The sequence below is a fragment of the Hibiscus syriacus genome, unplaced genomic scaffold (assembly GCF_006381635.1).
Source record: "Hibiscus syriacus cultivar Baekdansim isolate YM2019G1 unplaced genomic scaffold, ASM638163v2 tig00117056_pilon, whole genome shotgun sequence".
In the NCBI taxonomy this organism is placed as follows: domain Eukaryota; kingdom Viridiplantae; phylum Streptophyta; class Magnoliopsida; order Malvales; family Malvaceae; genus Hibiscus; species Hibiscus syriacus.
In genome coordinates this window covers 2,654,398-2,670,571 of record NW_024063539.1, presented here as the reverse complement: position 1 = coordinate 2,670,571, position 16,174 = coordinate 2,654,398, and the positions used below count along the sequence as shown (strand labels likewise).

Sequence of the window (16,174 nt, the reverse complement as noted above, 5' to 3'; positions counted from 1 at the left end):
CCCATGAATTTTGTTCTCATTTGGGTTACAACCCTATCCAAATCCATTTTTAATTCACACTACAAGAAAATATACCTTTAATGACACACGAACGATGACACACTAATTTAAACTTACAAAACATGTGTGTCATAAAAAATTCATGTTTTTTAAAATCTGAACGATTTATGACTTACAATAATGTGTCATATTTATAGTCATAATCCAAAAAATTTACAAAACACGGAGTATAGATGATTTTGTGTGTCATCTTTAGGAGTAGTATTCTAATTTCCCCCCCTTATTTTTCATCATTTCCCACTTCCTCCCCCTCGTTAACAAAAGTTCACGCCGTGCTTCCCCCATTTTTCTCATTTTCCTTTTTTTCTCTTTGTTGATTTCTATTTTGTTTGATTTAATGGCAAAAAGAGTTTATGATTTACCTAGAAACTGGTTTCCAAATCTGACTACCATCCATGAAGTTTTATGAACACCACGCCTCCTCTAAAATAGTCTCTCCTATAAAACAAATATCTTGGAAATCTCCTCTCTTAAATCTTAGCATTCAATTTTCGTGTTGAGAGAGAGAAATGGACGCCCTTTACAACGTCGTAGATCCTTTGAGGGACTTCGCCAAGGACAACGTCCGCCTCGTCAAGCGTTGCCACAAGCTCAATCGTAAAGGTATCCCCTTTCTTCTTCCCTCCATTTTTCTCTTTTTCCCTTTTTCTATTTGTATCAGTCCATTTTTCACTTTAAGTGGGAGGCGATATATCTTCAGCCCAAGCAGTTCTACTCGGAGCTTTAGCTCCTGGTGTTAACGTCGGTTCAATTACCTTGCCGATGATCTATTATACATGATATTTGCAGCCATTTGTATATAGTTTGAATCTTTTTGTTGTTTGAGTTTCAGGCTCCAACATGGAATACACTAAAATCGACGTTTCTGATGTTGGGTATTTGCCTTGTTGTTATGCTGGGTTTAGTTTTCTCCTCTAGTGGCTCTTCTTTGATTCCTCATGTTTCTTTCCTCGTTCTAATTGTCGTTCCCCTATTCTTGCTTCTTAATTGGTACTATTTCTTAATTCTTTGCTAGATTTTTACCCAGTCAAGTCAATATTAAATTTTCTAGCTTTTCATTAATTTTGGAGTTGCATCATGTGTTATTCATGCTTTGATCAATATATGAATGTTATTTTACTCATATTCAGATTCGTGTGCGAGTGTTAGTAGATTCATGAGTATGGTTAACTTTTTTTAAGATTTTTCAAATTCTAATGCTAATTGTAATGGGAGTGTCAGATTCATGTGTATGGTTAATTTTTTTAAAAGATTTTTCATGTATTTGAACTATCCTTAGTAATGGTGTCTCATATTCATGTGTCAGACACGGATGATGAACAACATAGCTCGAAACAAAACCAGAGAACAATGTATGGGTCATTAGACAAACTTTCTATGTTAGATCTGAGAGCGTACTTGGAGAAACAAGGTATATTTTGCTATATTAACTATGTCAACTTAGAGGAATTTTGAGTGTTCCATATTAAATATGATGAATATTGTAGCTTACAACTTTTACAATGTTCTCTGCCTCTATGTCATGTAATCTGTTATATTCGATTTCAATTAGGGTTGGACCTAACATGACATGGTTTATATAACAAGTTTAAGTAGGGGGCTTAGAATTTAGTTTTGAAGATGTCGATTCTTGCATGCTTGATTAGTTCTTTTCTTAGTTTTAGAACAATGAAGTGGAGGGATGCAACCTGAAATGAGTGTTTTTTTTTCTTATGATGGTCTTTATACAAGTGTGTAATTACATATGCATGGGGATGATGATTCAGAGCAGCGAAATTGAATCTCTAATCTTTTTTTCTAGTTGGAATCTGTTACTCTGCATACACCCTGAATTTTGCTGATTGGATTACTTATATAGGTTCCTTGAACAGACCGGTTTGGTTTCTATCGAACATCAAATGCAAGAGATGGACTTGATAGCGAAATATCATACGAGATAATCAGCAAGAATCAGTTTAACTGGATGAATTAGTTGTCTTTTTTTCTCTAACATTTGGATAGTATTACAAGTGAAAATGTCATCGAACATAAGACAAATCACATCGGAGACACTCCGATCATTAGCTCCTCTTCTCTTCCTTCTCCTTATGTTTGCTCTTCACGCACTCAATTAGGGGTATGTATCTTCATTTTATTTTTTCCTCATGCAATTCCTAGATCTTGGTCGCACTGGGAAATTTTTACATCTGTTTCGGCAATAACGAACTAACAAGACACAAAAAGTATAAACAATAAAATTTGCAGTTCTATTTCAATATTCTTTGTTGGAAAGTTTTACTTGCCTACCTTTTCTTTCGTTTTCTTCTATATTTTTGTGATAATATGCAAGTCGGATCAGATGGCTTGTCTGTTACACTGGCATTGCTGTTGCTACTGGATTAGGCTTATTGGTTTTTTCAGAGGTATGATTTTTTAGCAATGTTACTTGGTTGTGAGTGTCGGATAAGGATAAGTGTCGGAGACCGGTAGGCTCAACTTTTTCCAAGTTATGCATTTGGATGGTCCTTAGAGGAACGTGTCCTTACATGTTCGAAAAATGTGTAGGCCATGAGTACTTTAAGAGAAATGAAGAGTCCGAGCAGTATAGTTTTTAAGTCCCTTCTATAGTACTTGGGTATTTTTCATCAAAACAACTCAAATAGTGGTTTTCTCCCATCATCTTCAGGTAGAAATTGTTATTCAACTTGTGGGCTCAGCTGCTATTATTCAGCTTCTAAGCAAGAAGCTCCTATTTGCAGAGGTAAGTCTCCACTTATATTTGAGTATCTTTCCATAAATTTAATTAAAATCAAGTATTTTGTGCCTTAGTTTTTCATCCTCCTATTTGTAACAGGATCTTTGGTTGGGCAAAGCCCTGACCTAGTGGTTTTCTTATCGCTTGTTGAGAAATGTTGGCAAGATCTTTGTGATTAAATGTTGATGATTCGTGGTATAGCCTTGTACCTGGACAGAACATATGTTAAACAAAACCCAAATGTGCGTTCTTTGTGGGACATGGGCCTCCAACTCTTCCGTAAACATCTTTCTCTGGCTCCAGAAGTTGAGCACAAAACTGTCACCGGTCTTTTAAGAATGATTGAGAGTGAGAGGTAACTCTAACAAAATTCAAGTCGAAACATGCAAAAAAATTTCCTATTCTGTTTTTTGTGGGTTTCAAAGTAACAACCTATGCAAAAAATACAATGTTGTTTCAATGTTATTATTCCTTTGCTTGTTTTACTTCTTTTTCTATGATTTTAGTGGTAGAAGGTGGTTACATATCTTCATTTGCGGAAAGAAGTTCCTAGAAAAGTCAATTAGGATGCATAGTCAATTTAACTATAATCTGCTTCGTTCTAGCTCATTTTAATTATCTGTGCTTCCATCATTCTCAAGGAAAAACCTAAAAATTGTTGAGGAACTTACTATTTTGTTGCATTCTTTCTTGTAATTGTCATGCATTTAGTTTCCTTCCACATAAATTTTTCCCCTTAGTTTCTTGGATGATGTTAGTAATTAATTCTTATCTTTCAGGTGTTAATTAAATTTGTATCTTGTAATCTACTGTGTCTGTTTTGATCATGCATGTTAGGTGAAGCAGTTGACAGGACACTACTTAACCATCTTTTGAAGATGTTTACTATTTTGGGCATTTACTCAGAAAGTTTTGAGAAGCCTTTCCTGGAGTGCACATCCGAGTTTTATGCAGCTGAAAGAATGAAATACATGTTGCAATCGGATGTTCCAGATTACTTGAAGCATGTAGATGTGCCTCTTCATATTTCACTTTCTCAGTTAGCAGTGATTGTTACTCTGTATTTTGAATTGTACATGTTTTATCCTTCTAAATAGAATGTTAAATTTGTCACATTATTCCATATATATGGAATTTGAATGTTTATCCCTCTACCATTTTTGTGTAAGTTTATGTAACTGTTTGTGTGTATTAATACAGATGAGGTTACTTGTATTGTGAATATATTGTATGCAAATCGATTGCTTATATATAATATGATATATATTTAGTATTATGAGCCATTAAATGTGATTTAGTTTGATTATTTATTAATCTACAATATATATATATATATATAATTTACGAAATACAATCGCGACACACGAATATGTGTCATTTTCATTTATGACAGGGACTTCAATGACACGGGCTTCAATGACACGCAATGTAAGTCATAAATGAGTGTCATAAATTTATGACACACAATGTGTGTCATCTTCATTTATGACGGAGGCTTAAATGACGCGCAATGTAAGTCATAAATGCGCGTCATAAATGCGTGTAATAAATGTGCGTCATAAATTTATGACGCACAATTGCGCATCATATTAAATTCATGTAAGTGGCTTCAACGACAGACAAATGTGTGTTATTCGCACCCATAAATGACGCATAATGCGCGTCATTAAAGGGATTTTTTCTACTAATGTCATCATCAATATGAAGTAATGGGGAATTCTAGCTATACCTATTAACATTTCTTCATCCTTCTTAATTTAACGAACCGATTAGTGACATAATCAATACAACTGGGCTAATTATATTATTATATCAATTTTTTGAGGACTGATTGTGCAAGTAAATTTATACCTATAACTTTTATACAAAATAGTTTTTTTTACAAATCAATGTAACAACATTTAATATATAATGCGGTATAATTGAATAATACAGTGGCTTTTACATCCAATTATTAGGATTCCTTTTTTCTTTTTGCAATCGAAGTCATGATTATAACTTAAAGGCATAAGGTGCGTCGTGCCAAAATCCATGGTTCCATTATTGATACGTTACTTATTATAAATATTTATTGAATAATTTTATATTTAATCCATAAATCCTCCTAAAATCTTAGAATTCTAAATCTTAAACACTAAACTTTAAATTCTAAATTAAAAATAATTAAATAATTTCAATTTAATTATTTAAAATTAGCTTGATCATTTTACTTGTAAATTAAAAATATTTACTATTGTTAATGAGATTATATTCAATTTCCTTTGGTTGTACTATTGGGGGGGGGGGTTGCCGGGTTGGAGCCTGTAAAAGAGTTGAGTGGCTGTCAGCTATCTTTACCAACAGCAAAACTCACCATCCAATCTTATTCCACCACGTGGGACCCTAACGGAGGACGATCAGAGATTCCTTCCTTTGGAGAGTCAAAAGGTTCGATATATTTTTTAACCGGGAAATGACGTCATGTATGGACGTTAAAGGGTGACACAAATTGAAACGGGTAAGTATATGATTTCGTACTTAAATTTAGTTTCAGTATTTAATTAAATACTTGAAGTTCTTATGGTTCAATTCAGTACATGAATTTGATATTTTAGTTTAAATTAATACATGAATTTGGCCTTTTATAAAATATAAATACATTTTTTCAAATATAACAATTAATTGATAAAAAATGATGAGATCAAGTTGAACCAAGAAGTTAAGTTCATGAATATTTTTTGAATAATTTTGAGTGATTACAAGGTAATATATATAGTTCATGAACAAATTTAAAATTAATAAGCAAAAGTCCATGTATCCAATTTGAAAAAAAATCATAAGTTATAAATACTAATTTGAAACAAGAAGCAACGTTCATGTACCAATTTGAATAAAACAATCCAAGTTTGGGTACTTATTGGATAAAAAAACTTCAGGGACCAAATTGAACTTTGAAGCTAAGTTCAAGTAATAAAATATATATTTACCTATTATGTAATAAGTGGCGTAGGTTAAGGGGGTGCGTGCTTTTGCTTACTTACGCTGCTTTAAGTGCCAGCATTAGGACGTTAACGTTTGACTAGCGATTCTTTTTTGAGATTTTTGACAAGCGATTCTCAGAAAATACATATTCTTTCCTTTTTTTTCTCACTGATTATGAAGTATTTTTAATTTGCGAGTTGTTTTTTTATTCTTTGTTTGCTTTCAATGAGTGGTTGAAGGTTCCGTTTTCGCTGAAGCAACAGAGTTTTTGTTCTCAAAGGACTTTGATAATCCAGAAGTTCTGTTGATCCATAAGGTTAGTAAATTTTATCATTTCTTTTGGATTAATTAAGCTATTTGTTGGTTTTTTTGGTTCTGTTCCAGTATGAACTCTCCGTCAACCGAACTTCCGGCAAGGATGGAGATATATGAGCAATTCCACCACATAAGCAGGTGGGGAGACGCCTTCGAAGACGGCGACGATTCCACAGTTGTTCCTGCAGATGTCAGGCTAAAGAACAAGGTTAAGTTGCTTTACTGTTCTATTTATTAGTTGGCTAGGCATTTGTTGCTGATTTAAATCACAGGTTGAATATATACCTTGTGAGCAAGTTGAACCTTCCATAAGTGATCAAGAAACAAACAAGCCCTCTGATAAGGTATCGAATTCGCCGCCTCCTACTTGTTTCTATTGTATGCATCTTTTGTTTAAAGAAACATGATGCGTGCAGACACAGAGACGACTGGCGCAGAATCGAGAAGCTGCTCGTAAATGCCGGTTGCGGAAAAAGGTAGACAGAAACTACATTCCATGTTAAAGTATTTGCTTATGGTATACAAAGTGCTTACAGAACTGATTTCATCTTATAGGCCTATGTTCAACAACTAGAATCAAGTCGTTTGAAACTAGCTCAGTTGGAACAAGAGCTTGAGAGAGCAAGGCAGCAGGTATGTTTTCTCCTTTTATCACAACATGCCATTACTGATTCGGATATGTAACCGATTCGTTAATGCTTTAATGCAGGGTATATACATAAGCGGTGCTTCGGATACCGGTTCTTTTGGATTGCCTGCAACTGTAAACTCAGGTTTGTGATCTAAGTGGTAAACAAATTATAAGTAAAAGGTTTCCCTCCCTATGGATATCACATTTTGTTCATGTAAATGTCCAGTGTATGCATCTTGCTTTCTTGTTTAGAATAGTTTCATGTGAATTTTCCAGGGATTGCTGCATTTGAGATGGAATACGCGCATTGGATAGAAGAGCAAAATAGACAGATTTGTGAACTTAGAACCGCTCTCCAGGCGAATGTTACCGATAAAGAGCTCCGTATACTGGTAGAAAGTGGCTTGATTCTCTACTGCAATCTGTTCAGCATGAAAGCAGATGCTGCAAAGGCAGATGTCTTCTATCTGATCTCCGGCATTTGGAGAACTTCAGCCGAGCGTTTTTTCCAATGGATCGGAGGATTCCGCCCGTCAGAGATCTTAAATGTAATGCTCAGTATCTGTTGTGGTTAATATGAATAGTCCATCCCAATTTCTCTCTGATAAGATATCTACCCTACATACAATCATGGAGATCTGTCCATGTAGGAAATATTTTCTTGTGAGCAGCATGTCCAAATCCTAATGAACTACTGACTGAGGTCAATAACTTCTGTTTGTTCAGGTTGTAGTGCAACAGATTGAGCCATTGACTGATCAACAACATCTGGAGGTCTGTAATCTTAGACAATCATCTCTGCAAACTGAAGATGCTCTTTCCCAAGGAGTAGATAAACTGCAGCAGAGTTTGGCCGAGGGTGTAGCGTCGGATTTGTGTTCGGGAAACTACAGAGCTCAGATGGTTGCTGCAATAGATAAGTTGGAAGCCCTAGAGAACTTTGTAAGCCAGGTATGACATTACTTCTTCATCCTCAATTTTTTATGGATATGTATTACCCTGAGGTGTACACTTTGTTTATGATTTTGCATGTTTTGTTACCAAAACCAACAGGCTGACCACCTTCGCCAGCAGACATTGCAACAGATGGTTCGAATTCTGACAACCCGTCAAGCGGCTCGAGGTTTTCTTGCCCTGGGGGAACACTTTCATCGTCTACGTGCTCTGAGTTCACTTTGGGGTGCTCGTCCACGAGAAGATGCCTAGCTTAGAGAACCATCAGTACGTGTAGACTGTATTCACCAGATATATATGCATGTATGATGTATGTATGTATGTATAGTTATAGTTTTTCAAACAAACTTCTTCGGCATAAAACTTGTAAATATGAATATGTATGCTTGTATATCAAGAACTTTAGGTGGTTAAAGTTAGGTTTACTGGTGTTGTATAGCTTACCATATTCTTTGGATGCTAGAAGATAATATTAGCAAGCTTGTGATTATCTTACATTTGGCATGCTTTTGGGTTATTTAATGGCATAATTTTAAAAATGCCTCTAATATTTGATGAAATAATTATTTTAGTTCTTGTTCTATTTTAAAGTACTTTAGCTTCTAATGTTTCATTTTGAGGCAAAAAGAATAATTCATGGATGAAAAATGATAATTAACTTATAATAAAAGCCTTCAAATAATGTGACAGACTTACATAATACCGTACACTAACATGACAATGTCACATACACAAAAGTACTGGCGTGAAAAAATGACACATCAAGAAAAAAATTCTAAGATTAATTTTATATTTTTATTTAATAATTATTTTCAACAAAACGATTACACATATCATTTACATCATTGATTTAAATGTAACAAAGCAAAATGTATATTTTTATTTAAATATATATTAGAGTTTTTCTTACAAGAAATAATTTGTCATACACATTACGTGTTTCACATATTTTATCAAATACATTCTTCATCCTCTTTTCATATGTAATTTTTTTTCTTCAACCTTCTTCTTAAGGTGTTAATTGTAAATTGACTAACACTTTTTATTAATGGATAATTTTTTGTCCTAAAATAAAATGTAATACTAAAATGCTTTAAAAATTAATATAAGCTAAAGTGAATATTTTATAAAATGTTAGAGGTATGTTTTAGTGATTGTTTTCCATCCATAGATTTGGTGACATGGATTCATCGGAACGTGCAACAATGGAGTATTTCCCAATGGACTCTGATGACTGAGACCTGCTATTTAGTTCGGTGCTATGGAGTTTTTGGGTACGACACAATAAAACGTTGTTCGATCCGGAGTATTTGGAGGTGAATAGCGTGCTGCAATGGGATAAGAAGCTGTAGATGGAAGTCGTGTATGCTTTCACGTTGATGAGCACATGGAAGGTGAGTCATTTGGTTGGAGTCAATCGTTCTCTTCTTTGGATGTCTCCATTGATTGACTGGTATAAACTCAATACTGATAGTACTCAGCAGCCTGCTTCTGGGTTAGCAACGTGTAGTGGTGTTACACGGGACACTTCAGGCGACTAGATCATGAGGTTTGCAAAAAAATTATTGGATGTTGTGCAATATTCGATACAAAACTATGAGGCGTATATGTGGGATTGAGTATTGCATGGGAAATGGAGATGAAGACGATTATTGTGGAGACTAAAAGTAAAGAAATCCGATCCTTACTCGGTTAGGGCGAGGCAATGAAGGGTGATTGTCCTATGATTCCTCGTATTATCGAGTTAATTAAACGTAATTAGAGCTTGAATTTTATTTTTTTTAATAAATTGCTATCTTTATATCCAAGAAACAGTCAAAATACTGTTACAAAGAACCAGTTACAAAAACAACAGCTGAATCTCTAAGGCACTGAATACCCCAAGCTATACAAAGAAAACGATTAACGTCATCCTATCTAAGAATTGTCCTGTGAACTTTTATCCTGATTATTCCTTTAGCAATGTCAACAATATCACCTACCTACCTCTGCACGCCCGTAAACTGCCTAAGGTTCCTCTCCTCCCAAATACAATGTATGTAAGCACATCAAGCCACCTTTAAAATTTAAACAATGAGAGATTTACCCTTTAAATGATCAATCGCCCTACCAAGCTCCTCCTCCCAGCTTCCCACAGTCCTGCAGACCCTGCACAAACCAAGAATAGCCGCCCATGCCTCCCTTGAGAATGAACATTCAAAGAAGATGTGGTTTCGAGTGTCCAGACCCAACCCTCCACAGTTCCTATAGCCTTGCTCCACACTAATCTCCATCATGCTCAACCGATCAACAGTTGGAAGTCTATCGAGCACAGCCATCCAAGCAACAAAAGAGTGCTTTGGAACACTCATGGAGAATCATAATAGCTTTTGTCATCCCACTTTAGGCTTCCTGACTCTGATCTCATTACATAACCACCTTGCAGAGTCCCAATCTGCAACAGTATTAAACAAAGGCCTAGCCTCCTCCCTTAGTTTCAAGGTCTTCCTCAGCACCCAACTAAAGTATGGCTGACATGTCACCTTGTACAACTTGAAATTTATGTATGTGCCTCGAGAGAATAATAAGGTAGGGATGAGTTAGTTAAGTTGGTGTGAAATCCCCTATTTTGTGTTCATACTTTTTAAAAACTACCTGCTGAAGTTAAGGTTATATTGCATAATGAAGTTAGATTTTTTAAGTAAAATTAAGAGTTTGAATTTTGATATTTATAAACGAAATAAATTAGTTTGAGATGATTATACTCGTAATAATTCTTTATAAAATTTAATTTAAAATAATTTATTAATAAATTGAATATCAATGATTAAATAAAAAAATTTAAATCAAGTTCAAATATTAAAAATATGTACATACTCTTATCTTAACCCTAATTAAAAAGTAAAAGAATATTAGTAACCGACAAACCCCCAGGCAGACGGGAATGTCTCAGGAAAGGCGGGTTAATATACGGCTAATATACAGCATTACCGGATACATTAAAATGTATTTAATAAATTTGGTTTAGCGGTACCTATTATGTTGACAACTAATAATGTTTTAGGTAGAAAATATGAAAAACTATTAAAAAATTTGGTAACCGGTAAACTTTGGTTATCGGTAAGTATCTATCCTTTTTATAAAAGTGTCCATACTTTTAACATATCAAGTAAATTTTACCGGTTTTGTCATAATGAATCTGGTTTTGTCATATTTTTACCTGTTATATTGTAAATTATCTATCCTTTTTATGAAAGTGTCCATACTTATTTCACTGTGAAAATATATTTATTATTATATTTAGTTAATATTGTTAAATTTAAAATCTAAATAATATTTATAAAATATCAAAACAATCAAATAATTTTTGTGTAAATGAAATTATTAAATTAATATTGTAGGTGGAAACATGAAACACTATTAAAAAAATTGAAACATAAATTACATAACTTTCAAAAAAGTATATATCATTTTATAAAAGTGTCCATACTTATTCACTGTTGAAAACATATTTATTATTATATTTGGTTAATATTGTTAAATTTAAATTCTAAATAATATTTTATAAAATATCAAAACAATCAAATAATATTTTGTGTAAATTAAATTATTAAATTAGTATTGTAGGTGGAAAACATGAAACACTATTAAATAAATTGAAACATAAATTACATAACTTTAAAAGCAGTTTTAAATCCTATAAGTGTCGATACTTTTAAAAAATGTATCGATCCAAAACGATATACCAGGTAAAATATGATAAAACCGGTAACAAAATGATAAAACCGGTAAATTTAACGTGTCGATACTTTATATAAGGATCGACACTTGTGAATTTAAAAGAGAAGCAGTTATAGCGCCTATAATGTGTCGATACTTTAAAAAATATATCGATCCACAACGATATAACAGGTAAAAATATGATAAAACCGGTATCAAAATGATAAAACCGGTAAAATGATACCGGATATATTGAAAGTGTCGATACTTTCGTAAGTACGTGTAATAAATTATCGACACTTTCAAAGAAATAGGTAATTATCATTTCTAAAGTATCGACACCTGACATAAAAGTATCGACACTTTTGTATTTGTATCGATTAAATATAAATAACATATCCGATGAAAATATAAAGGCCATAGCTAAATATCCTCTGAAAAAAGATAGAACGGACGAGTTTTTGAAATCGAAGAGTAATTGTTGCTGCATTTCAGAAGGCGTTTCTAAAGCGAAGTTTGTTTGTTTGTTGCTGCAGTCGAATCGAAAAGTATGTTGTCGAAACCCTAATTTTTTATTATTACAGTAATCGCGATAGGGTTTTTTATGTGTTGTTTGGGGTTTTGGAGTAAGGAAGCATTTGGGATCGATTGCAGGTAGAAATAGATATTCAAGGAAAAATATAAATGTCGATACTTTTATTAAATATTATAGGTAGAAAATGATATTATAGGTTGTATAAATGTGCCGACACATTTTGGTGTGGCCATTCAAATTCTTTTGAAGAAAACCGTTTTACCACAAGAGTAGTTATCTATATTTGTATATTGAATAAAGTGTATGTAACAAAATAATTTGATTTGCGTAAACTGATATATGAAGGAAAAATGGAGTCAATGGGTTGGAAAATTGTTGGTGGAGCAGATGACTTTGAAATTGAGGCCGAGACTCGAAAGCAACCAAATGGTGGATATATGTACTTCTAGTAAGTATCAATGTCTTTTTGTTATTATTGTTGAAATGGTAATTGGATTAAAGTATCGATAAACTTTAAATTGATTACAAATTTTAAATGTTAACAGTATGGCCGAATGCAAAAGGATGAAGGGAGATGGCACACAGAGCGGTTCGGTATGTAAAATGAAATTGACATTGAGTAGTATTAGTATTTAGTGTTAATGTATTGATTAAGAAACGTTTATGTTTAATATTAGGTGAAAAAAGATGTGAGGTCCAAATGGAATTCAATGAGTGATGCTGAAAAGGAACCTTACATCACACAGTCAAGGAATGATAGTAAAGAATACAAAGAACGGAGGAAAGCACGTGAAAATAAGGTATTCCTTAAACTTGTAAATACGTTGATACAAAATATATAAGAACTATAACATTATATATTGTTAAAAAATGTAGGAAGTGTCGAAAAGATGCAGCATTAAAAGGGTGAATTTATTAATTAAACACCTTAAGGAGAAGGGTCAGTTGAATGTGCTGGGAGAAATAGGTTTTGAATCATTGATCGGAGTAAGGGATCGACCTATTCGGAGGGAATTGTGTCGATCCTTGATGGCACAATTTGACGTCAGTCAATGTATGGCTAAGTATGGTGATTATTCATTCCCTCTGGGGGTATCGACTGCTGCAGCCGTATTGGGGGTACAAAACAAAGGCAAAAGTGTTATAGAAGTCTGTAGGAGTAAGAACTGGAAAGCACTTGCCTCCAAATATGGTTTGAATCATAAGGTGACATATGCTGAAGTTGAAGAGGATATCAAAAGTGGATCTTACTGGGGGGATGAGCTGAAGGCCCGAGTTCTATTGTACCTTGTCGGGATATTTCTTTGTCCAACGGGTGATACGTCAACGAACAAGGAATATATGAAGCTCATTTGCGATGAAGGCTTGAAGGGTGAATTCATTGGGCTGAATATATCCATTCGAGATTGATTGAATCAATAATCACCTTTAAAAAGGGCAGCCAGAGATACCTCAAAGGGTGCATAGCAATCTTAGAGGTAAATGAGTTGAATCACTTTTTGTGTTTTTATATAAAAATATAAATTTTATTATAAATGCAGGTTGCACTGTTCGATTTTTGGTCGGGCTGTGAGGCAGTGCCGGCTTATGAAAGAACCGGAGTGGCACGTATCCGTGCATGGGGGAAGGAAGAGGTGGTTAGAGTGATGGTGAAGTTGAAGTTGGATAGAGAGAGAAGCAAGAAATGGTAATAAATGTAATTAAATAATATTAAGAATAATCAATGTCTTAATATTGTAATTTAATTTGAAGGTTATTGGCAAGGATGTAGAGGAGGCAGTGGAGGCAGAGGAGAAGAAAGGAGGGATGGTTGTATTGGGGATGACGGTGAGTGGGACGACGGTGAGGGAAAACAGAGTAACTTCGACATTTTGATGTCTGAATTGGCTGATATCAAAAAATCCAATTTGAAATCATACAAAGACAATCAAGAGTCGAAGAGAAACTTGATCGAGTCGTAGAGAAACTCGAGAGAGTCGAAGATACACTCAAGAGGCATAAGGGGTAGTGGAAGGAAAAATAGATGGAGTGGTGAAAGAAGTAGAGGTGTTGAGGGTGAAGTGGTGAAAGAAGTTGGGGTGTTAAGGGTGATATTAAGATGGTGACGGGAGAAAAATTTGAGGGAGTGGTGAAGGAGGTTGTGGATTTGAGGAGTGAACTTACGGGGTGAAGGGGGTGGTTGATAAATACTCGGATGAAGGAGCTCAATTGAAGGGTGAAATAAAAGAGATGAAGAGCTATGTAGAAAAAAAGTACGATGAACTGAAAAAATATGAAGAAGAAAAAGGGAGGAGGAAGAAGAAGAGATGGAAGAAATGAGGAGGAAGGAAGTCGATGTCATTTATACACCGGAGAGTGTTATAGCAGCAGTTTTGGATTCGGAATGTCCTGCACCCCAGAAGAAGAAGCAGAAGGTAAGTTTAATAAAAGAATACTTAATTTGATTTTATTATGTTGTTGTGACAAAAATTTGTATGCAAAATTGTAGGTTGAAAAAGCGGATATTCCAAGCGGAATTGATGACATCGAAGCTGCAATTTGTGATTATTTATGGAATAGCGAGTTAGAATCGGGGTAAGTGAAATATATTGTTTTGTGAGTGATATTTAAATATTTCATGACAACATATTAATCCTAATGATTCATACAGATATTCTGTAATCTCAATGGGAAATCAATTCGCTACTGTATACGACGTTGCAACGTTGAAGCCTACGGAATGGGTTGGCGGTGTGGTAAGTAGAAAGTAGAAAATGTTAAAACTTATTGAATATGTTCTGATTGTGTAATTAATTTTGTTAGGTTATCGATTTGCTCGCCTGGACCATATGCTACGATTCTCAAAAGTCACTCCGGAGGATTGGCTACCTTCCATACCTCTTAGTGGTGAGTTAAATTAATAAATATTGAAAAGTAGTGTTATAGACGGTAAATTAATAATGTTTGTTGCGTAATTACAGCAACAGGCGTTGGATGCCAACAACAAAGAAAGTGTTGAGAGTATTTCTACCTTCTGGGGTGTCATATTGGATAACTATGTGAAATTCACCGACTGTGAGAAGGTAAGACACCATACCAATTGCAAATGATGTTTTCGGATATAGAATGTTGAATTTTGTCAAATTGGGTGTGAAATTTGTGCAGATCATGATCACAATAAACTACCATAATTCACATTGGTATCTGTTGGTGTTGGATATGGTAGATCATGTTGTAACAAATATATGATAGTATGTTTACAACTGAAGCAGCTAAACAGAGAGTGAAGGATGCTAAGAGATTGGTATGTATGTATGTATGTATGAAAGGACATTATGTAAATTATAATGCATAATTTTTTTGGTGCATAACTTCTTCTATTTTAATGCAGATTAAAATATTAGATTCTTATAATAAGAAACGCATTTGGGTTGAGTCCTGTGGATCTCTAGGAAAGTATCCCTTGAAAAATTTCAAATTTGTGGAGCATAAGAAGAATAAGCAATTGAATGGGTATAAGATGTTATCACAAATAGAAAGCTTAATTTATGCAGTATTCATCATAATTGACATGTGTGGTTTTCAAATTTTGTAACAGATATGATTGCGGCATGTATGTGATGATGTGGATGGAATCGATCGGTTCTACAGGGGCAACTGGTGATTTTGTAAGTGGATAGAAAAAATCGTTTGTGGTAAAATTGTTAAAAGTCGTAGATTGAATGTTGTAGTTGACAATACTTAACGTTCTGACAATTTGAATATAGGTTGGAGACTGGGATCGATCGCGAATATTAAACGATCTCGTAAGCCACAATCAAAATGAACGAATACAGGGATAACAAAAGCTGCAATATTACATAAGAATAACAAAGGATGCAATGATGTAAATGTAGGGTTAATTTTGTATAAGATTTATAATTTTGTATACGATTTATATTTTTGTATGTGAATATAATTATGAATGAGATGAGAAAAGTTAGCAGTATGTTGTTGTACATGTTTCTTATACACATTAAGGGTCATGTTGATACTTGGAAGTAAAAGGCAAATTTACAATATGGCCAACAGGGTGCACCCATAAAGTGTCGATCCATATATAAAAAAATGTCAATCCCAAAAACATCGAAAACCAAAAGTATAATGTAATATGTAATTTTTCAATCTAACCGGTACAAGTCTACCGGTTTTAAGAGAGAATATGTCTAAATAATGTGTCGACACTAATATAGTTTGTGTCGATATTTTTTTCCAGAATGAATGGAAAACAGTGTGCACCCATAAAGTGTCGATCCATATATAAAAA

General features: G+C 34.0%; 2 protein-coding genes across 2 annotated transcripts; both read left to right on the top strand.

Moving 5' to 3' along the window:
- Positions 1 to 569: 569 nt before the first annotated feature.
- LOC120198176 lies at positions 570 to 2,000 on the top strand. The gene is made up of 4 exons (XM_039199544.1): positions 570 to 663; positions 740 to 801; positions 893 to 1,050; positions 1,919 to 2,000. The coding sequence occupies exons 1-4, from the start codon at positions 570 to 572 to the stop codon at positions 1,998 to 2,000; spliced, it is 396 nt and encodes a 131-aa protein (XP_039055475.1).
- Positions 2,001 to 5,853: 3,853 nt separating this feature from the next.
- LOC120197838 (transcription factor TGA3-like) lies at positions 5,854 to 8,148 on the top strand. The gene is made up of 9 exons (XM_039199237.1): positions 5,854 to 6,071; positions 6,140 to 6,278; positions 6,343 to 6,414; positions 6,487 to 6,546; positions 6,626 to 6,703; positions 6,780 to 6,843; positions 6,978 to 7,249; positions 7,428 to 7,652; positions 7,755 to 8,148. Exons 2-9 carry the CDS (start codon positions 6,141 to 6,143, stop codon positions 7,905 to 7,907), a joined length of 1,062 nt encoding a protein of 353 aa, XP_039055168.1. The 5' UTR covers positions 5,854 to 6,071; position 6,140; the 3' UTR covers positions 7,908 to 8,148.
- Positions 8,149 to 16,174: the final 8,026 nt, after the last annotated feature.

Bases quoted from the DNA above. Each gene is read 5' to 3' on its own strand.
- LOC120198176 (XM_039199544.1), top strand. From the start codon at position 570: ATGGACGCCCTTTACAACGTCGTAGATCCTTTGAGGGACTTCGCCAAG. The intron at 664-739 runs GTATCCCCTTTC...TTTCACTTTAAG, and splicing joins CCACAAGCTCAATCGTAAAG to TGGGAGGCGATATATCTTCA. The intron at 802-892 runs GTCGGTTCAATT...TTTGAGTTTCAG, and splicing joins CTTTAGCTCCTGGTGTTAAC to GCTCCAACATGGAATACACT.
- LOC120197838 (XM_039199237.1), top strand. From the start codon at position 6,141: ATGAACTCTCCGTCAACCGAACTTCCGGCAAGGATGGAGATATATGAG. The intron at 6,415-6,486 runs GTATCGAATTCG...TGATGCGTGCAG, and splicing joins CAAACAAGCCCTCTGATAAG to ACACAGAGACGACTGGCGCA. The intron at 7,653-7,754 runs GTATGACATTAC...CAAAACCAACAG, and splicing joins TAGAGAACTTTGTAAGCCAG to GCTGACCACCTTCGCCAGCA.